Raw genomic sequence first — 26,063 nt, forward strand, 5'->3', positions numbered from 1 at the left:
AGCTGATAGTCATGGTAATCTAGAACTCTTTTTAATCACCTCTGAGTCCCCAGTGCCTAACTCAGAATCTGACACATGGTAGGTATTCAACATATGTCTGTTGCAGAAATAAATGAGATGTCTGACTCTTACTAAATAGGTAAATAACAAATATTCATTACTTTTTTTTCTTTACTTCCCTCTCTATTTTTTCTTGATTACATATGACCCCACTACAAAACCTAAACTCCTTGTTCATGAAGTGTGTTGAGCATTTCTTTCCTCTTTATTGAGAGATTGTTTGCCCATGCCTTTATTCATAACCATTAACTGATGATCTAAAATATTAATTTTTAAAATATAAGAGCATATTTTAAAAGATGATTATTAGTAGTAGTCTGGGTTGTCATTGGGCCCATGTGGTCATTGGCTTCTGGTCATGTCTGTCTCATTTACTCTGTTTCATACCTGTCTCTTCACAACATTTGCTTGGCTTATCTTCTAAGGGTATTTTTCAGGGAGCTTTCTGAGTAAGATGAGTGGCGATTTCAGTGACAGTAATACCCAAGTGTTTAACATAGTTAGACAATGACTTTCACATTTTGGGAAAAGGAATGAATTTTCAGGGAGTTTTTTTTTTTTGGCTGGCATGTCAAGCAGTTTATAGTAGGCTGACTTTAAGCTGGACTAGCAAACAATGGTAATTCTTTGAGAAACTATTCCTCAGTTGCGAATTGAATTTGAAGAATGTGCAAAAGATCCCACAAAAACCTGGAAAGTACTGGTGTCTAGTGGGATCTCTGATGACAGTCAACAGCAGGCATGAGCTCTCTATTCCTTTTCAATCCATAGGTATTTTCACTTCTCGGTCTCTTGTTTTCTTACTTTTTTTTTTTTAAATAAATATATCTGTCCAATAACTCCAGTTCCATTTCCCTAAATCATTCTGGAAAGCTGGTGGTTTATATGGGGAAACATTCTTGTCTTTTCTCTGGAAGAGTAGCTTTTGCTTATATTATTAGTTCCTGAACAAAATGGCCAAGAGCTTTAAAACTTCAAATCCTAACAATCAAATTCTGCCAGCTTTGTGGGTTAAGTTTACTCTAGTTTTTGGCTGCATCATTTTCTGGACAGATGTACTGACTCAAGTCTGTGGCATACTGACAAATAAAGTATTGACATTGTCAAAATCAAATTCCCAGAGCAGGTCCCTTAACAACAACAACAGAAATAAATTAAGTTAAAACAAAGCAGCTCTTACTTAGAAATCAAGAGAAAAAGTGGCTTGATTTTATGGGTCCAGAAATGATGACACCAGGTAGCAATGGACTGGGTACTAACGGCATAATATCTGATAAACGCTGGCTAAACAGGTAAGAGAATTGTTTATCTCACTCATCAATAATCTCAGGAGCATAGAGGCTAACCAGGTTCTTTCCATTTTTCTAGTCTGCCATCCTAGGCTGGGCCATTACACCCAGGCTTGTCACCTCATGTTCCAAAATGGCTGCTGCCTGGTTAGGTGTCATGTTGACATCCCATGGGGGAATAAAGGAAGGTACAAAAGGTCAAAAGCACAAGACAGCGGGTCCTATCCCCTTTATAACACTTTCCTGGAAATGATAGCAATAACTTCCTCATAAGTGTCATTGGCTAGAATGGATCACATGACCACCCATGGCTACTGGGAAGGCTGAAGGATCATGGATATTTAGCATCCCAGTTTCTATTGTGGAAGAAGTCAAGGGAGGAAGAAGCCAGAAATGGATCTGCCATGACATTTTCTGAATTTAGTGCAAGTTTTAAACTGTCATAAATTAGTTGGGAAACTGGCCATTCTTGAGTGAAACTAATAAAAATTCAACTTAAAACATCTCAGAAGACATCTTGAGGGAGAAGGCAGATTCACTTTAAGAATATTCTTTGGGCTTGATCATTTGATTTTAGTTTTTCCACTTGCTGCTTGTTTTGAAACAACTCCTTGCTGCTTCATTTTGTTGTCCATTTTGTGTGTTTTCCTGCTTTATAGATCTTCCCCAAGGTGGCTGACAGGGAGGAAGGAAGATAATGAAAGGGATTAATGTGAGGTAAACTATATTAACACATATTCTGCCTCTACAATACAAATAAACAATACAATAAACAATACAATACAATACAAATAAACAACCCCCAATACAATATACAAATATACAATACAATACAATTACAATACAAATAAACAACCTAGAATTTAGAACATTCTCGGGACGCCTGGGTGGCTCAGTGGGTTAAGCCTCTGCCTTCAGCTCAGGTCGTGGTCCCAGGGTCCTGGGATCAAGCCCCGAATCGGGCTCTCTGCTTGGCGGGGAGCCTGCTTCCCCCTCTCTCTCTGCCAGCCTCTCTGCCTACTTGTGATCTCTGTCTGTTAAATAAATAAATAAAATCTTTAAAAAAAAAAGAATCTAGAACATTCTAGGCAGAAATTTCCCATAGGAAACCATAAACCCTTGAGGGTAGTGAGATGAGTAGCATTTGAATGACAGCCTTTTTTGGGTGCAGGTGGCCTTGGGTGGGAGCTTGGGGGTCAAATCCTAAGGAGAAAGGGACACAGGAAAGAAAGTACAGCCCATGCAACACTGAGGATCTTTCCTTGGGAAGTTCTCATGTCCTGGCAGGAGTGCTGGGCAGCCTAGGGCATGGCCAGCTTATGTGCAACACTACCACGCCCCCTCGCCCCCCACCCCACCCCACGACCCAGGGAAGCAGGTTACCAAAGCTACATATGAAGATGCCTCTTTCTGTGACATGTAGCCACCTGAGAATTGCCCCAGGTGAAAATGCTTGCGCAGAGGCAGAGGAAGGTGATGGCAGTGCTAACTGTCTGGGGAGCATAGAAATGGACTCAGACAAACTCTACTCAAGTTTGGCCAGTGGCATGAGTTTTGAGATTTGGATGGCTTCATTTGGCTTCTTTGAGCTGATGGAGAAAAAATGTGATTCACAATTGTATTCGGTGACCATCTAGTGCCCTTATAAGCTCATTGGCATGTACGCCTGTGAATTTGGCCATTTATTCTGAATAAAATGATTCTTTGTTGTGATCAAAATACTGGAATAGCCTGAGGGTTTGGGGACAAGGGCAGGGAACTCAGGTTTAGCTGAGGAAAGAGGTGAGCAGAGCATACACTGAGCCTAGTGGCCTCACTCATCCCTCTGTTCATTAGGAAAGTCTGCCGGCAGTGAGGGTCAGGGTGCCCCAGCCACACACCAGAGCTGTCTGGGGCATTCTGAGTCTTCTGGTTTCTCACTCTACTTGTGTATGCCCTCAATAGGTGAACGTGACAGGACACGTTAGGCATGGGGGTGGGACCCAGTAACAGGAGAGCACGTTGGGACAAGGGAAGATGGATTGGGTTTTGAGGAATGCAGGCCAGGGATAAAGTCTGGAGAGCCCTGGCTGCCCTCAGATCTCCTGAAGGACCTGGGACATCTGCTTGCCTTGGTGTTTCTCTCTGATTCGAGGATAGTGCTGTGTGGCTTCCCCATGGTGGGGTCAGAGGTCTTTCTGGTCTTTGGAGTGTTTTTTAAGTTTAAAGACTCCAAGGACCTAGACTTCCAGACCTAGGTTTTATTTTTTAAAGCAGTTATCCATAGAGAAACATGCCAACTGTGGAAAACAATTTTATTGAACCCCATTCATATTGTGAAATGTCAGAAGAGGAGCCAGTCCATTATTTGAATACTCAGACTATGTCTACCCAGCCCTAGTCTTCCAGGTGGAAAATGCAGTCAACTGTATGTAGATTATACTCATATCAGTTTTTTTTCACACCATTGCAAAACAACCTGTATATGCCCTTTTTTGTTTTGTTTTGTTTTTTAGTTGTACTTATTTGTTTTTGAGGGGAGCATCATAATTATTTGGCAAATATAATTCCATCCATTTGACAAATTATTAAAACTTGGCCGGGCATTCCAGTGTTTTGCCCATGTGTTGCCGACCATCTGGTTGTTTCTACATTTGTGACTATTCCTTTTATGTCTGGTATCTTATGGATAAGGGCTGAATTTTTCCACCTTTCCTTGGAATTATAGTCTCAAAGTTGTAGATCACACTGATTCAAACCCCCCCCCCCCGATTTACATCCTAACCTTTTCTGGCTTATTGATTGAATTTTTCGTCAAACACTCATGGTTGCATCTGTGTTTTCTTCATTTCAGTCTGGGAAGTATTTGGCGGTTTCCAGTGGAAAGTAAAACTTGCATTTCAAACACAGACAAAGTAGGGAGACTTAAATAAACACGAAGGTTTTGTTGCATTAAAGAGCAATCCTTAGTATACTTAAGAAATAATTTTAAAATTTTTGGGGTTTTAAGGGACTAGTTTCTTTCTTTTTTTTTTAACATCTTAATTTTATTTTTCTCAGTGTTCCAAGATTCACTGTATTAGTTTATTTCAAAAGCTCTTAACATTCCTTTGGGGGTTTCCTTCTTAACCAAGTTTGTCTACTCCTCTCCTCAGCATCAACTGCCAGACTGGGTGGGCTGCACAGAGCCCTCAGCTAGGAATGGCAGCCATCCCTGGCTGGTATTTGCTTTAATTTTGGGGGGGGGGTGTCTGTCTGCACACTGGCAGTGTTTTGTGACTAAACGTACTGGCTAGGGGGTAGCTTCAAGAAAGTTATTTTTGACTTTCATAGAAGATCTTGATTAATCCATCAGGGTCTGACTGCAAGTGGCCAAAACCCCAACTTGAACTCATATAAGTCCCCAAATTCATTGTTTTGTGGAGCTGTATGTTCTGAAGTGAGGGGGTTCAGCTGGCCTTAAGGATTGAACCTCGGAACCAGGACTCTAACAGCCTCTGGACACTCTGACCATTTCTGGTTTCTTCTCCGTGTGACATGAAAGCTGTCACTAACAATTCTAAGATGCTGCCGCCACAGCCTCATGACTGGAAAGCAGAGGCGGTGCCCAGGGTCTGGTTCCAGTTAGAACGATTCCAATGAAGTCTCCTGAGCCATCTGAGCTCACATGAACAGAAGTCTATTACCAGAACCAGGAGAGGCTTCACTGGAGAGACAAACATAATATGTGTTTTTTACACTGCACATTTTGGATTTGCTGGCTTATAGAGATTTGAGGGTCTTGGGGCTCTTTAAGAATTTAGGCAGGTGGAAGACTTTGGATTTGATTATTTTTACATCAGGGAATCCTGAAGAATTCACACAAGTTCCAGAGAAGGATGGCAGGGGCTCTGACCCCATCTGGGCACTAAATGAATCTCCTCTGGCCGAGGCTAGACAGAACGGGAAGTAAGAGTGGAAAGAAACTAAGACCTCAATTTCTTTAGATTTTAAGCTGTAAAACCCAGAAGGCTTCACTCTTGGACTCTAAATTTTCCTTAGGAATTTCATAATGGGATGAACTTACATTGAAATTGGAACATTTTTATATTGCTGGTATTATATTATCAGAATATGTGTATGATATATCATCCCATTGCTTAAACTCTGGTGGACTACTCTGGACAGCATGGACTGGTCAAAATATGAGATTGGAAAGGACAGGCAAGAGTGGATTTTTAGCCTAGAGGTCAGTGTGGCTTTGGAGTTGACCAAAGAATGAGCCTTCCTCATCTCAGAGCTTTTTGGGGTCTGGAAGGATCCCCAACTTTCACCCCAAGAGCATAATAATGGGACAGTGATTAGTCCTGCAGAGGCCCCTGAAGGTGGGACAAGTGGTCTTGATCCTCTCTCTGAGGAAGCAGCCACACTTGACTCAGGTTAATGGTCATGCCCAGTGGGGCCAGCGAATAGCCTGCTGGACATGTTAAGGGGACTTCCATTTTCCTCACCTCATGTTTCACTTCTGGCCTCTGGCCTCATGCTGTGCTCCCTATCCTCCCTGAGACTTGCTGTATCTGAGGCTTGAGGGACTAGAGTCCAGTCTCTCTTGGTCTACTTTCTCTACTCCATGGTATTAATGCGTTGGAAGACACAGGCATATGAGCGTCCTCTTCAGGTCTGCCTTCCTGGTGGAAGGCTGCATTTGGTTCCTCTCTGACTTCTACATGGGAAGGCACTGGGTGGTGTCTCAGGGCTGTTGTTCTCCCCCCACCTGTGAGGCAGCGGCCCTGAGGGGTCTGCTCTGTAGGCTTGGCTTTCCCCTCTGTGTCCTGAAGGGAGGGAGACAGGAAGCACGGTGATGGTCCCATATCAGATCCGCCCTCTCTAATGTAACCTTATCGATAATAAACCTGATGGTTTGATTTTTTTCACCAATTCAGAGACTTTGATGAAGTCATGAAACAAAGAAACTAGCAAACCAACACTTTGGATCCAGAAATATTCATTTACTGTTTTGAATCATAGTCCTCACTCAAGGCATGATTTCTCCATGAATTGTGTGCATTTTGGATTACTTTTACCATTGATTCATTTTATCAACTGTGAACTTCCCTTCCTTTATTCTGAGAAATAGCCCTTCTCAGAATTCCCTTGCTAGGAATTATGTATTTTTGTTCGTTGTGGTTGTGCCTGGACACTTGCGGATGGTTGGTGGTGTCTGAAGCAAGGCAAAGAGAAGTGAGACACTGAGTTTCACTTTAAACACGTTCCAGTTGGAACTCACATGGGACCCTCATGTAGACAGTAGGGACTGTTGGTCTGGGATGGTTAGGCCAGTGCTGGACATGTAGCTGTCATTGATTTTGCTAGTAGCCAAAGCCTGTGTAGCATCCCGTACTCCCTTCCCCAAAGCCATCCTGGGATGGGCCTTCCTTTCTTCTCTGGAACCCAGGCCAGCTTTTATTTTTCAGAGCCTTTATGCCTCTCAAGGAACAGAGGGAGGTCTGACAGTGAGATATGAGTCCTTGAACAGATCTGTACCTAAAGTGAGTAAGATGCCAGAGTGGGAAGGTGAGCAAGGGCCAGGTGAGGTGTTATATCCCTATCCACTGTGAGAAAAGAGCCCTGCAGATGTTGGTCAGGCCAGCCTGGCCCTGGGAATCTAGCTCTGGCTTCCCAAGGGCATTCTTCAGCCCTGGAGAACCCCTTGAGGTCACTCTGCGAAAGCTGAAGACCTAATAAAGACAGACATTCCAGAGTCATTGGAATTTTGGTCTCCATCCTTGAACAAAAGTGATTTCGTACTTTGACCCTGGAAATAAACTGGCCTCCTAGAGCACTCTTGGATAAGACTGGAAGTTTGGAGCTAGACCACTAACAATTCTAGGTGCTGACTGTGTCCATATTGTCTGTTCCCGAACAAACCAGTAGAGGTCTCATTGGAGCCATGGCTCTAAAACATCCAGCCTGGCAATTGCTGGGAATCTGAAAGATCACCAAAATACCATTGCCGTTTGGTACTTGGCAAAATATCCTTGAATCTGGATAATGTTTACTGGCATGAACTATGGAAGTGACTTTCTCATGGTATGAAATTGCTGGGGTCATAGCAGACTCTACTCGCTTCCTTCTTCTGTCCGGATCATCTTACCATCTGCTCCATTCAAAGACACCTTGAATGGGGAGAAATGGGAAAAGGCACGGACAGAAAATTCTTTTGACTTAACCTAGCATCCCTTAGGTTGTCGCTTAAGCTCATTTCCTCATTTTGTATCCTGGGGAGAAGGAAAAAACAACTTGTCATAGCCTTAACCTGTCATGGAGGCTCTGTGAGGTTACCTCCCCATGTTCCCTTTGTTGGGTCATAGAATTCCCATTGTCTTGACTTCGGGTTTTTTCCTTTTTTCCTTTTTAGAGAGGCAGTTCATGGGATTTATAGTTTTAAAGAATGTACCCGGTATCATCTTTATCAGATAAGAATACAGAAAACTACTACAAAATGTTATGTGTGGCATTTATCTAGCAGAGAGGGTGGTCTGGTCTAAATTTCTAAGAACAGTTAGAATAAATCAGGAATCACTTTGTCACATTTCATCCTTTTGCTCCAGGAATACTGATCCCACAGCACAGAATCAGAATGCAGTCTGCAGACCTGGAAACCAATTTCACAGACTTTATGCCTTGACTGCACATGTAAGGAATGAAATCAGGAGACCTACAAAAACAATCATCAAGAATAGAACATATGGTCACATTTCTAGTCCCAAGAAGAAGCTTTCTGTCAAGTAATTCAAGTGCACATACATTGATTTGTGCCTGCCCAGACTGACTGTTCCACTGGTAGATGATGGTTTGATGAGTTCTCTGAGAGTGAGGGGCTCTGGGTGGGGCTGGACAGCAAAGATGGCTTTCCACCCAGCCCTCTCTCCTTCTCTTCTTCCAATTCTTTCTAAGCAGACACAGATGATGTTTACCAGGAAGCATAAAAAATGATACCAGTTTGAGATATCAAAGTAGATAACAATCCAGGGAGTGAAAATATCTGCTAATCAAACAACCATACAGTTTGTTTAACTGACCCAATTTGTGTGTGCTGGGAGGGGAGGGTGGAAGGAAGGGTCATGGTAGATTGGCCTAGCACCTTTGGAAAACCTTAAATTCAGGACTTATCTTAAGGAAACTGAAGGAACTGCCTTGCAAGTGTGATTTCCAGGTCTCCCAGAGATCTTTATTCACAAATGACCTTCATTAGGCAACTCACTGAGGCCTAAATTGTCACTATTAGAAAAGTCTTTGGTCTTAAGTTTTGTCATAAGAATGCAAATGTCCCTGAGAGAGCACACGCTCTGCTTCTTCCATTCCTTCCAGAAAGGGGGGAGGATGAGGACACCCAGTGCAAGGTGCCATGACGGTGTATGGGGGGCAGGAGTGTCCCCCAGAGAGGAAAGTGGCATGGTGGGAGAGATGATAAACCCCACTCTGCAGGCTCGTAATTTGTTTTAGAATGGTGGTGGCTTCCTAAATTAATTAATTTTCGATAGCAGTGGTCACAGGTCATATCCGGGCAGGAGTGGCTTCTGAGGGTCTGTGAGCTGGGAAGGGAGAGCTGGGCTTTGGAATTGGACAAAGCAGGGCTTGCATTTGGCTCCAGCTCTGGTGCAGCTGTGTGACTCTGGGTGAACCCTAACCTTGCTCCCGGCCTTCTTTCTTCGTCTGGAATATGGAGGGAATAAATGACACCTCCCAGGTGGTGTGTGTTCTGAGCACCTCATGTAACGCTGGGTTAGGTGCTCAGAGTAGTGGGAGGTGGGTGGTGGACACTCCATAACCGCCCCACCTCCGGTCCATTTGTATTTACCGTCGTTGCACACCATATGGCTTTTCTCTCAGCATACAAATGCTGGTTCACGCAATTATCAAGTGGAGACACGCTGACGGTACTTGGTCATTGGCAAGAAGAGAACAAACAAACCCATGCACAGACACAGTTGGAAGCTCCGATTGTGTAAGCCCCGTAAACGATAGTCATTAGATTTTGGCAACCCAGAGGTATTTCCCCCTTGCCCTTCTTTACTTTGCATATCTCTGTGCATATGCTCCTTGAAGGTTTGGAATGTCTCCCCATATGCTGGGCTGACGGAACGGTTTGAATGTGGATTCTCATGTAAGCTGGAAACCCTTCTAGGCTGCGTCCAAGGTTAGATGCAAGGCAGGGCTGGGAAGAACAGTGAGTATATTTATAAACTGGTCTTCTCTTCAGAGTATCAGTAATTAAATTCAATCGTTTTCAGGCCGAGGCAGATGGTACTGATTTTTTACTGATTGAATCATTACACCCAAGAGAAGATGTGACAGTGCTTGGGGGTCACTGACCTCTTGTTTTCGGCTGTGTGTCCAGGACATAACTTTCCCTAAGGGAGATTTGGAAGCGAACTATAGAGAAAAACGTCATTCACGTATTCATTCGTTTGTTTCCATCCTTGGAGGATGCCCAACTGTGAGCATCCCTTTGCCATTTTGGAGGGGAACCTTGCTTTGCTCTTGAACACCTTTCAGTCTGTGTGAAATACTGAATTCCTGGGACTGATTGCTGCTGTCGGAGGAAATAGGGATCACAACTAGAAAAAAGCTGGTTAGTCAGATGGCAGGGAAAGAGGAGAGGTTTTATAGTGAAGTCTTGGGGGAAAGAAAGGAAACTTAGAGAAGGGAACCCCAGTCCTCTGGCTAAGTAAGATCTGGAAGGTTTCTCCTGGGTGAGGAGGGAAGGGTACATGAGAATGATTGAAGAGTAGCCATGATTGCTATTAAATTCCAAGAAAGTCACCGGCGCCTTGTGTGTACAATGTCCTCAACTCAAAATTTTGTAGAGAGCACTAGGTTTCTTGTCTATGATTTCTCCCATTGTGGGTTTATGGGACCCTCGTCTCTGGAACCGGGGACGGGAGGCTTTGTGGATTTTGCTTCTTGCATGGAGTCTGACAACATGCTTTTGTCTCCAAAATAGGCACTCTTTCTTTACTGCTTTGACATCATCAGATTCATTCTCTTCTTTTTTTTTTTAAGATTATATTTATTTGACAGACAGAGATCACAAGTAGGCAGAGAGGCAGGCGTAGAGAGAGGGAAGCAGGCTCCCTGCTGAGCAGAGAGCCTGATGTGGGGCTCGATCCCAGGACCCTGGGACCATGACGTGAGCTGAAAGCAGAGGCTTAACCCACTGAGCCACCCAGATGCCCCCAGATTCATTCTCTTCTTTTCCATTCCTTGGATTTCTTTGAGTGGGACCATATGAGTTCTCCTTTTCCATTGTGTTACTCCTGAGGCAGTGGGGCAAGTTGGGGAGGGATGAGTGATGTATGCCAGCGTCATCTGTGCTTATGGTGTTCAGAATTTTCATCCAGTATTAAAATCACATACTAACCAATCCATGTGTCATCACATGAAAAAATTCATTTTTTTTCATGTTACTCAGTTTAAAGGTTTTCTGGGTTTCTTAGATTACTTTTCTCTTTCCTGAGAGGTCCTTCCATCATTGAATAAACAGTTTCAGATCCAGGTTTGCCTAAAATTTGTTTGACTGTTGTGTGAATGTTTAGCGTCTACTTATACTATGCGATGTTGCAGGATCTGTTACAATGTGAGCTGAGAGGTTTTGTTTGACAAAATGTTATGTTTTGTTTGGGTTATTTTTCAAAATCAAGAATACATTTGTGGAACCTCATAACTGAAGATAAAAATGTAACTATGCTTCTTAATAACTTGTTTTTCTTCTTCTGGGACAAAATATGGAAACATTTAAATTAGCTCTATGCAGATGAACCAGAGGTTTTCCTCCCTTTCAAGGTGTTGATGATCTTGGTTTTTTTCTTTGTGGAAATGAATGCTTTGGATACAATGGATAGTCATCCTCATCATGACAATTTTATGTTGTTCTTTTTGGAGGTACTTTAAAGATCATCCAACTGGACCTTACAGAATACTAAGAGCTTATTTGATATATGAATGCCTCTGGAGAGTGTGTCAAATTATGAATTCTTATTCCTTCACTAGCAAGGCAACATGATCAAGCCAGAGAATGCCTAGAGTTTGTTTTGATTTGTTTCACTTTTGTTTTAAATTTACCACCCACCGTTATCCAAAACACATGAAAGTTGTGGGTTTGATATGTTTGTTTTGCTCTCATACTATAACGATGTTCAATCATGACTATACTTAACGTCTTTAGGACCAGACAAATTAAAAGTCATTTGCTCTTTTGATAACAATATCAGAGAACATTGGGAAAAAATTCCTTTTCACAATCTGCCGTTCCCATAAGTTGATAGTTGCGCTGTTTGCATAGCTGACCACCCACTGAAGCCAAGGCATGTGAAACTGCTGTCCACTAAAATGGGCCTGAAAGTCACGTGGGACCCACCCAAAGATGCTACCAGTAGACCCGTGGAGCATTACAACATTGCCTATGGGAAGTCACTGAAAAGTCTTAAATACATCAAGGTGAATGCTGAGACGTACTCCTTCCTTATTGATGATGTGGGTAAGTGACACTCTGGTCTTGTTCCCAGTCAGAACTAACTGTACATCAACATTCTCAGTTCCCTTCTTAGGTAGGGTGGCTGTTTGTGAGACACAGTGTGGCCAGGCTCCAGGAAACTCATGGTTCTTTGAGAACAGGTAGCCAAGGTCATGAGGCTGTTGCTCAATCTTTATCTTGCCCCTAGACTTCCTCATTCTGCATTGTAACTCAAGTATTTCTGGATAGCTCTCCAAATAGATCTAGGAAACCAGTTTTTAGTTTCTGAATGTGATTTTGGGAAACATGTGGGTCCTTTGTTTGTTTCATAGAAACTTAACTACTTTGTAGCCTAATCTTGAGATTTCTAATTTATAAATCAATTAGAGATTACTCAAATAATATGTCCCTGTGAGGGTGTGTGTGATATGTCACACTTAGCCACATCTGGTTCAAAGATGCGACATTCCCTCCCCTCCCCATTAAAGTTGATTCTGAAAGTCTGCGATATTTAAAAAATTTCCTAAATATATTGTTTTATTAGTGTAGGCATAGGTGGTTTTGAACTTAGCCTTTGAGCTGCTTCCTTGGGATCCTCTATCATTTGCTTTTTTGATCCCATGAGCCTGAAACTCGCATTTATTTTACAGTCCAACCTCATGATGGATTGTAAGGAAGTAACAGAAGTCAGCATCTCTGACAACCAGGTCTCCCTGTGCCAGGTTACCATTTTCCTGCCTTCCTTTAGTGGATCAAAATCAACTTATGGCTCCTCACATTCCTGGCCATAGTTTACACACTTTCTCCCTCTCCACCTCCTGCATATATAACATTATATATGTTAGGCTTTCTGAGTAACGGAGCAGAAAGTATATAGAATGAACATAAAGGGAGCCAGATTTCCTTCTTCTTGGTTCCAGCTAAACGTTCATTTCTCTGAATATTTTCCACATCAGTATGACCCTACAAAGTCCAACAGTGAGGTTAAATGGAGATTCTGTTGGGCCAGAGGCATGAGCCGGGTCATCTTTACTTGTTCAAAACTTAGGTTGTTATGATCATTGCAGAGAAGAAAAACATGCAGAAAGAGAGCCCTGGAACTTACTGAAAAACAAAGTGTCTCCCAAGTAACTCACTGATGAGTTAACAGGAATCAGAGACATGTGGATTAAATTTCTTTGAAATACGAATTACCTCAGAATGAAGAGAGAAAGTGCCGGTGAAGCATGATTTTCCATGTGTCTGACCTTAGAGAGCAGTCCCCAGTTAGTCCGGCAGACTGTGCCAAACCTGAAATACCACCAGGCCCTCCGGCAGTCAGACAGAGGTCCTACTGACCTGGAGCACAGCAGGGATGCTCGATGGCATTGCCATGTCTCTCCCGTTGGGCCTCTGGCTTGAGAACCGAGGTTCTGTTATGGGAACACTTAACACCTTGAGAAATGTACAGATGCTTCTTGCCTTTGACACAACTAACCCTTATCTCTCCAACTGTCTGTCTGGGCAAATACCAGCAAACTCTCATCTCTCCAAGGAACTGGCACTTTCATTTACTTTTCACAGTAATTCATCTTCAGGAAAACCAGCATTACTGGAGTTTTCCTTTCTGCCTTTGCAAATTCAGGGCTCACTCACACGATAATGTGGCCTCTCGGTTTCTCTTCCCGTCCCACTGACTTCAGGAGCTCAGCCAAAGAGACCATGGCTATTTGAATTTGACCCCTAGATACAAGTCGAAATGAAGCCCAGTTATTTCAAGATTAGCATGTCCAAGTTTCCAGCAGCTGTTTCTCCAGGTCTTTGTTGAAATGGTCAAAGACAACATGCAGACCTAGTAAAGAGAGTACTTTATTATCATAAGGAGAGAATTTCATGAAGCTTTATGTATTGCAATGAAGATTTTCCGTGTGATAAATTTTATGAGTTACCCTGACATTTTCTTTCTATTTGTTGGAGATTTCTGTTTGAAGCTTCCAGGGGGAGATATTACTTGCAGTTACTGTCACTGTAGGCTATAAAACATCTAGTTAGTGGATGGTAGTTTCTTATTTCCTACATTAATTTCACAGTTGCAAAAGCCACTTCTGTTGACTGCTTATGCATCCAGGTTTATTAGACATGCCATGTACTTTGTACTAAATAAATTTTGTGTTCTTTGGGTTAGGTGTATTTCTGTTGCATGAGAGGAATATTAGTGATATTGATTAAAGAGAGAGAGAAAGCTGTAGTTAGACTTGTCACTTAATTCAGATTTTTATATTTGGTTATGTAAGGGAGACAGTTAGTGAATCAAACTGTCATTCTTGGAGATTTGAAATGGTGGCTTGATATAAACCGTATGTTTCAGAGCCGGGGGTAGTATACTTTGTGCTGGTTACTGCAGAAAACCACAATGGAGTGAGCCGTCCAGTTTACAGAGCTGAAAGCCCGCCTGGTAAGTCTTACCTAGAATTGGAGGCTGTATTTTTGTTTCTTAGGTGGGGAGAAACATCCCTCTTTGCTTTCTCAGATCTATACAAATTTAGAATCTTTAAATTAGAGTTCCTGAGCAAGAATGACTTGTACAGCAAGTTGAAAGGTGGAAAACTAGGAGAGACCTATTCCTTCTTTTAAAGTAATTTTAATGTAGGTTGTTAGTGGTTTGTCCTAAATTTTTTGAGTACTCATTAGAGTAAGCCATGTGCAAAAGACCAAAAGATGTGCTGTCCAGAAAGCTTAGGTGCCTTAATACTAATGTGGCCTGAGTGGATCCTTTTTTTTTTTTTTTTTTTTTTTTTTTGAGGACTGTTGAAAAGACCACTAAACATATATTAGGGCTGCACTGAAATGTGGAAAATCCGATCATCTTCGTTTCTAACTATGAAGTTGCATTTTCCTCATTTAGGAGGTGAATGGATCCAGATTGATGGTTTTCCCATTAAGGGTCCAGGACCATTTAATGAAACCGTCACAGGTACTATGTCCTCCTTTGGTTCATGTCTTCACTGAAGCACCGTCTCGCAAGAAGGTTGTGCTTCTGTCACACACATTGCTTACCAACCTTCATGTAGTTCCCATCGCTAAACTAACACACATGGCACACGGTTTCGGTCAATCTGCTCTGCACCTGATGGCCCAGACTCTCGCCCATGTTTGCTCATTTTCCACTGTTCTTTTGTGTTCTAGTGTGGGGAATTGTCTGCGTCTACATCTGGGGATACTGTTGCACTGTTAACAGGCAAATATGGTCGTTGAGATGGCAGCCCTGGCCAAGATAAGGATGTTTACTGCTCTGTTACCTGCGGATGGTATAAATGAATAAAATCCACCAAGAAGTGGCTTTTATTGGCAAATGTATGACATCAAGTCTTTCTCTCTGTTCTTATGAGCGTGGGATATTTTGTGGTATGTCAGAGCACCTACCTTCCATCTCTGCTCCATATTTGTATATATGTCTGTTTTATCATTTGGATGTTGATGTTGTCTAGTCATATTGTTTTGCTTGTTGGGAGAAGTGTTTTCATTTCTTGTATTTTTTGAATATATTTGATTAATGGTGAAAAGATAATGCAAAATGAGTGCAGTTATTTTGGAGTGTGGTTGGATGATATCCCAAAGGCAATATGGCAAGGACCTGTATTCTATTCTATGAACCATTTTTTTAAGTCCATCGATCTGGTGGTGGTGTTGAGAGGAAGGTGAGTACCTTGAAACCAATGACCATAATCAACTTCTCAGGTCAGCTTTGATGGGTGTAGGCAGTTTCAAAGTCCCATTTCCACAGAAAGGGGTTAGAAAAATGAAGCAACCTGAAAAGGAAGCTGGCTTTCAAAGAAAGGTGATGTGCTTTTGTTCTAATATGTTGGACTTGCGGCTACCATGGGGTATTGGAAGGGAGACATCTTGGAGGTGACTGGAGGCAGGGAGATGAAAGTTGGAAAAGAAAACTAAGGGGCGGGCATGGATTCCAGAGTCATGCTCCAGAGTGAGTGGAAGCTGAGAGAGAGTATGAGGATGACAGGAGGGATAAGAGCAAAGGGTTAAGATCAAAACTGAGAGAATGATGAAAGTGAGGAGTAGCCATGATGGTAGTACACCTAGGAAATGTGCCACATAGGCAAGGGTATTTATTCCGAGATTCTCTAGCCTGAAGAGGCGCATGTAAACTTTTTACTGACAGATGTTCAGTGCCTTGTATTGGAATCTTGTATTTTAAATGACCATTTTATTTTTTATAATTTTTCTGATAAAGTTTTCTGAATGACTGTGGTTTTAGAACAAGTAATTTTCTTTTGCTTTTTCTTAAGTAATTAATTTCTGATGACTTCTTTAATAAAAACATGTGTGTGTGCCTGTGTGTGTATGAGTGTCTCTGACCTTTCTGAGTGAGTGCTGGGTTACAGAAACACTGGGAATTGGGACCCACAGACAATCATGCTCCAACTCATTATTGGTTTTGCATACTGTGAAATTGTTTAACCTCTCTCTGTAGAAGACTTTGTATGCCCTAGTTGCCAAAGAGCACTCTTCTGTAATACATAATACTATATTTGTTTTACATTATGATAAAAAAGATACTAGAAGAAATTGCTAGCTGAAACTATTTCCAGCATATGATATAAAGCAGAATTTTTTCTTTTAAAAAATGAATACCAGAATGCAGACTTGGTTACAATGGTCCAGAAAAAAAATACATTTCACTGGTAGTAAAAATATTAAGAATATTCAATAAAAAGAAAAAGACATTTAAAAAAATATTAAGAATAATTTATGAGAAATTATCAGTTAATGATCAGCATGCATCTATGCCTTTTTTATAAGGCTTGGAAAAATATGCTATGCTGCTGTTCGGAGGAATGGTTAAATAAATGACAATCCTATTAAACAAAGTAAGTATTTTGTGTTCCAGGTATCTTCATTTAAAGGAAGGGATTTGTCTTCAAAATGTAGACGTTGGCATTGGCTCCTGTGGGAAGGCCCCAAGGGTTCCCTTTAGTGTTTTGACTGGTAACATCTCACTTTCTTTGAGTGTTTTATTTGAAACCAGAGGAAAATCTATCCTTTCGCTTTGCTGGAAACAGTAGTTTCAGTTTAAATTCCAGAAGGCCTCTTTTTGAGGTGGAGACCTATCTCGACCTCAATGTCTTTCACTAATTACTAGATTCATTCACTCAGTGTCATTGGCTTTCCAGAGGCAGGTCTGGATGCTACAGATACAATAGTGGGTAAGACAAACAAGGTTCGCCTTAATGAAGACTGGATTCTAGTGGGAAAGAAAGGCAATAAACATGTAAGCAAAAAATAACCCCAAAATCTCTATTTGCTTGTGAGAGCCACTATAACAAAATACTACAGAGGGTGGTGGCAACAACAGATGTTTATTTTCTCTCACAGTTTGAGAGTCTGAAAGTCCAAGATCAAGGTGTCAGCAGGTTTGATTTCCCATGAGGCCTCTCTTTAGCTTGGCTTTCCTCTGTGAGCACACATTCTTGCTGTCTTAAGACACCTTAAAAGGACACCAGCCAGGTGGGAGTAGGGCCCATCCCAATGGCCTCATTGTAACTTAATCGCCTCCTAAAAGGTTCAGTCTCCAAAGACAGTTACTTACTGGGATAATTCGGAGTCAAGACTTCAACATATGAATTTGTGGTGGTGACACAATTCAGCCTGTAGCAGAATCATAAATTCTTTGAAAAATGAACAACACTGAGATATAGACTAAGCCAGGTTGGGGAGGTGCTAAGATGGTGGCATGTTGCTGAGATGGTATGGGGACCACTGGCCAGTGGGAGCTTGAAGAGGAGGAAGAACATGGCAGGTCAACTGGAATGAATCTGACTAGTCACTAGTCCAAATCTGAAAGCCCTCAGGACTCAGAAAGTAGAAGGACTAAGCAGAACTGCAACTCTGACAGAAGTTTTGGCTTTGGCTTTGGATAGCTCATGTTATATCTTTTTTTTCTTTTTTTTTTTTTAAAGATTTTATTTATTTATTTGACAGAGAGAAATCACAAGTAAGCAGAGAGGCAGGCAGAGAGAGAGGAGGAAGCAGGCTCCCTGCTGAGCAGAAAGCCCGATGTGGGGCTCGAACCCAGGACCTGGGATCATGACCTGAGCCGAAGGCAGCGGCTTAACCCACTGAGCCACCCAGGCGCCCCTAATGTTATATCTTTTAGTTAGAAAGTTTTCTTTGTATTTCAATGTGAAATCCCTCATGTTGAGATATAAACCCATATCCCTTTGTTTTGTCCCCTGGGAAGAAAGGTTCCAAGTCCCTTCAGATATTGCAATCTTATTATTTGCCTTCCCTGCAGACTTCTTTTCTGAAGTTGTTTTAGCTTTTCATTTCTGTTACCGGATGTGGGGTCACCTGGTCTGTGCCAAGACAGACACTGGGGTCAGGACAAGACCACGGCCCAGCTCTGCTTCCAACCCAAGGACTTGGCGCACAGGTCATTCTGCTTTCAGCAGGCTCTTCATCTGGAAAATTTTAGTTCTCAATAGGATCATGTGTATTTTTAATAAGGTGATGGTTTTCTAAAAATCTAGTTGTTTATGGTGTCCTTAAGCTGTGGGGCCCAAACTAGACATAATACTGAGATAAAAGTCTGATTTCTGCCTCATATTTTCTTACATTATATTTCAGTCCATGAAGTTTGCTCGTTTTTAAAACAAATTATAGCTCCGACTTGAGTTCACCATTCTCCTTGGCCATTCTCAACCAGTACCAGCATAACTGTGCCCACCCATTCTCGGACCTCCGGGTTTCTCCCCAAATACAAATAGCAAGTTAGTGCTTGGCTCCTAATGGTCTGTCCACACGGGCATCCTCCATGGCGGTGGCCCATGTGACATCCTCACCTCGTGGTTTCCAGCTGCTACCACCTGCTGCCTGTGGTAGAGTTGCTCCTCTCCATAGTCATCTCACTTTTTCAACTCTCTCACTCTCCTGAGCTCCCTTTTGGACTGACTCAGGCTTTGGGTCCATAGACCCTTCCCGTTTCCACAGTCCAGAGCTGTCTCCTGGATCATTTCTTGTCTTTTCCGGTCCTGCTCATGACAGCTTTGCAGCTCCCCTGACCCTGGGACAGCCTTAGTGGCCGTTAGTCCCCATACTAGGGCCTCTACTCCCTGACTTCCCTCTTGCATGTGAATTTCTGAGTCTTGTGGGAGAAGCAAAGAGCTAAGCTGATCTGCACATTAGTGACTCCTTGCAGCTGGTCTGCTAACTCCAACTGGGTCCTCAGCACAGTTTGGCAATTGTTCTCTGTGTCCTTACTAAGGTTACTTCCTTTCTTCTATGGGCTGTCAGGTCTAAAATATTGCCACTTTGCTCAGTCTCCTTCCTCCTGTTCCTCTTGCTTCTAGCCTTGCTTCCTGCCTCCCTTTGAAATAAAGGTCATCAGCGTCATACCACTCCTCTTCTTTCTCATGATTTCCAAACCCTCATCTCCCTTCCCTCCTCTTGTCTCTGAGGGGAACTGCTGTCCCCATGACTCCTCAAGATTGACTTCATATATGTGAAGCTGCTTTGCACACATGGTCAGACCTGAGGGTAAGCCTAGGTTCGGGTCCATCATGGCGTTCCACTAGTCTCCTCGGTGCCTGCCTCAAAAGGCTGATACCTGCTGTTGAACAGGTATTGAATTATTTAACATGGAAATGATGAAACTAAGAAACCATGTAAACCAGAGTTTGGCATCTTTATTCCTTCCCTGGCATTCCTTTTATTAGAAAATACCTATGGTCATATGAGAAATGGGTATTTCATAATCTAAAATTATGAATTCTTGCCTTTCCTATCAATAGTTCATCAGAACGAGCACTGACCTTCAGGTGTATCTTCTTGCCAATTTATTTAAATGTGACTGATGTGGAGTGTGGAAATTCTAACCATAGTGTCCTGCTATGGGCCCTTTCCTGACCTGTTGACTTCAGAGCATAGTCACCACCAGGCTATACTCCCCACCCTGTCCACTCCTTCATGGCTGGCCCGGCTACAGCTGCAGCATATTCCTGGATCCAGATTCCTCAGCTGTGAAATGCTGGGTCTTGATGGAAAGATTCTAGTCTCCTTTCTAAGAACCATCTCAGGTTCTAAGTTTTATTCTAAAGTTCTAGGGTTCCTTTCAGCTTGGAAATTTTGTGAATTGAGGACATGAAGTGTATTGATTCCACCACTTTTATTGGGTGATTAAACTTTGCAAGCAATTGGGAACCATTTGTGTTACTGAGAAATGACTCTGTGCCTTTTTCTCCACTCCTTTGACTGTTTTGGGTCAGCAAAATCAAAATCATATTATTAAAGGGAGAAACGCTGAATTGCAGTTCCTAGGTGTTGAATTTGTGCCTGAGCACACGGAGGTGCACAGAATAAAGAATTGTCTCCAGTGATCCACCAGACACACGTCTCCCACGGGCCCCGTTGTCTGTACCACCTACTCCCCTTTCTCTGTGTGTGATGGCATAGCAGACCACCACCGTGTGAGCCAGGAAGAAGGCCCCATTAACATATTTAGACTGTGGGCGTCACTCTGGGTAAAAGGTGCCAGTGTAGCACACCAGTGAGCATTTGCACACAGTGCTGCTCCTTCGGGGCTCTATCCCATAATGCTGGAGCCAGGTCAGGGGCTGCTGTGTGCCAGACTTGTGCTTAAAGTGTACCCCAGTCCAGAATTTTTAAAGTAATTATGATCAGATGGTCCTATTTTCTCACGCTAGTTTCAATTAACGCCCTGGCCCACAGGGAATTAGTAATGTCTATGGCCTGATTTTCTCAGTAGCTTTCTCATGCAGTCATGAGTTTTATTAAGTGAAGTTTACAGGGCAAAAATCAGTTTCCGCTCCCCAGCCTGGATGGTGAGCTGCCTCAATGGTAGGGTGCTTTGATTTACTCATCTTTGTATCTCGGGGGCCTGGGTCAAGCACACAGTAGGTGCTCCATAAATGCTTGCTAAACAGAAGTGCATTTGGAGGCTGCTTCCACTCTGTCTGCGCCTTGGGAGGGGAGATGAGAAGTGACAAGTCTAGGCTAGGACAGTGCGAGATGCAGAGGGGGATGTCAGAAGGTCAGGGTCACCCCTGGCTAGTTCAGCCGCTGCTGCTGGGGGTGGTCCTGGGCAGGGCAGAATGTTGGCCACAGAGGGGTGCTGCCATCAATCAGAGATCCTAATTCTTGCCTTCAGTGTCTTGGAATGACATGGAGTACATTTGTGGATTGGAATTCCACGAGGTGGCTGGTCTGTGAAGACGAGGTGTGTATACAGCAGGATCCATCTGCTATGGGGATATCCCTTCTTCCTGGGGCCTCCCATCTTATCAGAGTGCCTCATTCCAAAGTCACTTCTCCCATTAGAGTGTAGACTTCCCCAGCCTGCAAGCCCATTTTTCAACAAAGAAAATGTAGGCAGTGGAATCTTGTTTGCAGAGCTGTGTAACTTCTCCCATTAGAATGTTCTTGGGTCAGAACAAAGGCCTCAGGGGTTCCAGCCCCCACAGAAATGCCTGGAAGGGAATCAGGAGCTGTCACGGACTGGAGAGACTTTCCCCCAGCATACCGTGCGTTTCTTCCACATCGATGAATGTGAGTATGTGCTCACAGATTTTCCCATCAGTGAGTGCCTAGGAAGCTGGCGACCAAGAGTGAGGCTGTTTCCCCAGGTGTGGGGTGGGTGCTCTCTTCAGAGGCTGATGAGTGGCTGCTCCCAGAGGGCAGGGCAGGGCCTGAACGCTGGAGAGATGAACTGTCCCCACATGTGTGGCCTTCATGTCCTGCACTCGTTAATATACCTAATTCTTCTGATGAGGTCAGCATCTTGGGGGCCAGTTGCCACTGTCTGATGGCAGACCCATCACGGGCTTTTCTTTCATTGTCTGAGTGAAAAAGAGGTCAGGCATGTCCCTTGTGAGGTCTCTGTGGTCCTTATATAGAATCCCTGCAAATGCAGGTATTAGGCCTGAAAGAAAGCCCTTCTCTTTGAACTTACCAGCCTGTTCATATATCCTAACCAGGTCTTCCATTTGCAAAGGGCATGTTGGGTCACAGTAAAAAGTTGAATTAATCAGCAGCCACTCAACAGAAACAAGGTCTTTCATTTCCAGAAAACAGGTGCATTACTTACTGCCCTGTTCCTGAATGAAAGAAAGGCAGAAGAGCTTTAGACTAAAACAAACAAACTGAACCAAACAAACCTTGGAACAGAGACAATTTTCTTCAGTATATTTCCCACTCCTTCATCTTGGCTTCCATAGTCTAGGAGGCCGACCCCATGTTACACTGTAGGGTGAAGAAATGCCAGATGTCTGCATTTCAGCTGTTGAGGAGATCAAGAATGGGCTGTTGCTCCCCTTGCTTTCCGTGGCCCTCATGAGTCCTTAGGAGGAGCTTCTGGAGGCAACATTACCCCCAGAGGCATCCAGAGCAGATGCTTCCTGTGACAGCCCCTGCCCATCTCCAGTGGAGGAGACCTCCACAGCCGAAGAAGCTCCCTGATCCCCTCATGCTGTGTCCATGGGCCTGGGCCAGGGCTGGGTTCCCTGCAAGCTCCTGTCACAGGTGGCTGAGGACATCTGTGGCTGGTATTGTCCTTCCAGGCTTAGAGATGAGTTGCTGTCCTAAGTGGGAAGCAGACCCTCGCTCTGCCTATACAGTAAGATGGTTGGCTTAGTGTAGGGAGCGATGCCTCTCAAAAGGCTTAAGATCTGTAAGAACTGAGGGATGTGTCCATGGAAGTAGTTGCTGAACCTCTTCATTCTCACGCCCGGGGCAGGACTTCACACCAACTTGTGCAGAGACCCATCTCGGGTGACCTGGCATTTTGCAGCCCTAGTGTTGTGGGGTGACATTGCCAGTATGAAGTCATTTTTACTGATATTCATAGCACTGCTGGCGTCAAAGTCAGCCACGGATGGACACTTTGGATGCCAGCCTGAAGCTGCTCATGTACCAGGGGTGCTTGCGGCTTCTCAGACTGGGCTTCTCAGAACCTGGGAGGACACCGCCCTGCCAGGAGTCCATGAAGGCACAGGAGACACTGGCCACGTCCACAGGAAGTGCTTTCTGGATGATCTTTCAAAATGTGTGGGATTTTGAGAAAAAGATTATGAATACGTTGCCTTGCGCCAGGCTTCTGGGATTGCACCATCTTCTTTGCTGATAAATGAACTTCAGGGAAGAGTTTGAGGAGCTCTGCTAAGGGATAAAGGGATTCCACAATCTTGTGAAACAGACAGCAGACAAGACAAAATGACCTCTGTGGAGAGGTTCCAGGAGGGCTTACTGTATTTGCTTTGTTTCTGAGACAGTCCTCTGAATTTTGACGGTCACCCTGTAGGGCACAAGTGCTGGCAGTCTCACACCAGCCTGTGCGGTTGGCCTCTGACTACACTGTCCTTTCTCTACTCCATGCCAAGTCGGATGCCCTGTGGCTCCTCATCCAGTGACAGTCTGGGTGTCCATGCATGATCCCAGAGAGCAGGAGGGAAGAGTCTATGAAGAACTGGACAGGTCCTGGGGCAGGAGGAAGCTTGACCAAAGACACTTAGGTTGGCTTGTTTGTTTTAAGAATTAGTGTCTGATGTTTTAGAAAGGCTCTTTGGACTTCCACAATCCATAACATTATTAGTCATTGGCCGTGGTGTGTTCAGGGGAGATCAAGGTTGTTTTTCTTTCTTTTCTCTTCTTTTTTTTTCTTTCAAGATCTTCTGTCCTCTCCTAAACCCGGGAAAGACAGTGAGGATGTACTGCCTCTACGTGTGGGCCTAAGACTGCTGTTTTAGTATCTCTGAGGGTGGAGAGATGTGTATAAGTTGCAAAACTGTTCTCCCTCATGTCCCAACTGCTTCCTAGGATGAGTCAGGCAGGCAGGCCATCGGTTTGGCTGCCCAGGTGCTGGGCTTTTCATTGCATGGTGTTTCCCAAAGTGCTGAAATGTACAAATGTCAAGAGACTCATGTGATGAGTGGCTCCTGATGTAGCAGATGGACTGACTACCCTTAAGAGCAGCGAGGTCTTGGGGACAATGTTGGCATTTTCTGTAAGTGGTATACTTGTGGCATGGAAGTCATGGACAGTGATTCCTGGAGCAGCAGACCAGATCCTTCACCCTGAGGTGTCTGTGAGGTACCAAGGGGGACTTTCTCCCAGGGCAGGCACCAGGCTTATGCCACAGTGTGGCTGCTGGTGACACCAACTCTGTAGCCACTAGGAGTTTCTGAACAAGAGTGAAGTGGAGACAAGGAGGGCTACAGATCCAACAGACCGCAGTTCCATCCCAGTTTCCTGCCCCTGCTGTCTGGCTTTGAAATTCCCCCTTAAGCATCCTCAGCCTCACTTTGTAAACAGGGCATTTTTGGGTGATTGTGAGGACGTTTGTCAAATGCCTTCTACCTGGTAGGGATCCAATAATTTATGAAGGTTGGTAACATAGTGACAGTCACTATTCTAAAATAAAGAAATAAGGTACCCTTTCTCCTTATTGTTAAATAGCTAGGCCTATCCAAATATCACACAAAAACCCAGTAGTCAGATTATTGGGATGTTTTTTGGAAAAGAAAACAATAGCATTCAAAAGACTTCAGTTTAAGTGTTGCATATGTTGGTGTGGAAGGAGAGTTTCGTGAAACATTCAGAAGTGTCTCGAGATGACGAGTCAGAACTCTCCCAGGAAGGAGCCTTTGGCAGACCTCACTCAATGCTGGGGCTGGGCCTATGTCAGTGGCAGGGAATCCATACTCTGAGTGGGGACAGCAAAGCCCACGTCCTGTCTCTGTTCTGGCTGTCCACAGTTGATCTGCGCACCCTCTAATGCATCTTCCCTCCCCTTTTCCTGCCCTCCCACCTCTTCTTTATGCTTATTTATCAAAAGTACACATAAGCTGGGGCACCTGGGTGACTCAGTCAGTTAAGCGTCTTCCTTTTGCTCAGGTCATGATTCCAGGATCCTGGCAGAGTCCCTCACTAGGCTCCCTGCTCGGTGGAGGGCCTGCTTCTCCTTCTCCCTCTGCTGCTCCCCCTGCTGTGCTCTCTTGTTTTCTCTGTCAAATAAATAAATTCTTTAAAAAAAAAGTTCTGGAACACTGAAAAGAAATTTAAAAAATAAATAAAATTTAAAAAAAAAAGTATACAGAAGCTTTGGACTCGCACCTGGCTCTGATAGTGGTGGAGGCTGGGGCGTGTTTTCACAAGCCCTGCAGGTGAGTCTGATGCACTCTGCGGTATGAGGGTCACTGCACTGGCCTTATAGGTTAGACCCCTTCCTGCTGTACAGACTGGTGCCCCTGCTGCCCTCAGGGTCTGATGTTTGGGGATTTGGGGGAAGGTGCTGGGGGCAGAGGGTTAGGGGAGCGGAGAGCCAGAGAACACATAAGCCAGCCCTTTTGGGCCATGAAGAGGAGGATCGGGACTGTCTATCTCTGTGAAGCTGGGTGGGTAGTGAAGTGGGGCGCCAGGCTGCTCAGTGGAGCTGTGTGCTGAGTGATGGTGGATGTTCTGTAGGAAAATGAGAATGTCCTGTTACCTGAGACCAGGCTGAGCAAAGTGGTCACTGGACAGCAGTGGTCATGGACTCTTTTATGCCAACAAAGAGCAGGGACTTGCTCAGAGTAACTGATAATTGTTAGATGTTGATGAAGAATAGCACTGCCAGTTTATGGTGCAGAAAAAGGGGGCTGGATTGGACCACCTCATAGCTGAGAAGGTTTCCAGTGTGAAGAGTCTTTGACAATAGCACTTTCTTCTGCTTATGTCTGGTTCTTTGAGACACATTTTTTTGTGCCCCCTGTGTGCAAAGCATCACCATAAGCTCTGTGGTCCAGCTATGGCTCACGTTCTGGAGGGGTGGCACACCCATCCAGGGAAGCTGATAAATGAAGGGTTTCATCTTTATCACAGTCTCAAACACATTTAATTAAACAATTAATGTGTGCTTAATGGAAGCCAAGTACAGCTTTAAATGCCTTATGTGGATTATCTTACAAAACTCCGTATGCTGTCTATACTTTACAGAAGAGGAAACTGAGCTTCAGTGAAGGTTCTCAAAGTCACCCAGCCTGGGAGTACTAGACTCGGATTCAGACCCTGACTTCAGTGCCTGTGGAAGCTGAATGCAGAAGCAACCATGTTCAGCCAGTGCTGGAGTGTAGATGGGCACAGCACCTTGTTGATCCTTTGATTTTTAAATTTTTTTCTTTGTGAAAAGAACCGATTTTGATTCTGTATAACTTCAGAATATTTGCAAATTTTCGTAGCTGGCAGGAGAGATC

General features: G+C 43.8%; 1 protein-coding gene across 6 annotated transcripts in view; it reads left to right on the plus strand.

Moving 5' to 3' along the window:
* FNDC1 (fibronectin type III domain containing 1) overlaps positions 1–26,063 on the plus strand; it is a 104,657-nt gene that overhangs the window by 16,794 nt on the left and 61,800 nt on the right. For 4 of the 6 annotated variants that reach the window (XM_047733848.1, XM_047733853.1, XM_047733850.1 and 1 more), the window contains exons 2-4: positions 11,653–11,847; positions 14,171–14,257; positions 14,708–14,776. The exons of 1 other annotated variant lie outside the window; for it this stretch is intronic. In XM_047733848.1, the coding sequence (XP_047589804.1) occupies positions 11,653–11,847; positions 14,171–14,257; positions 14,708–14,776 (351 nt within the window). The remainder of the gene's footprint in view (positions 1–11,652; positions 11,848–14,170; positions 14,258–14,707; positions 14,777–26,063) is intronic. One more of the 6 variants, XM_047733851.1, reaches the window with a different exon arrangement.

Source organism: Lutra lutra, chromosome 6 (assembly GCF_902655055.1).
Source record: "Lutra lutra chromosome 6, mLutLut1.2, whole genome shotgun sequence".
Classification (NCBI taxonomy): domain Eukaryota; kingdom Metazoa; phylum Chordata; class Mammalia; order Carnivora; family Mustelidae; genus Lutra; species Lutra lutra.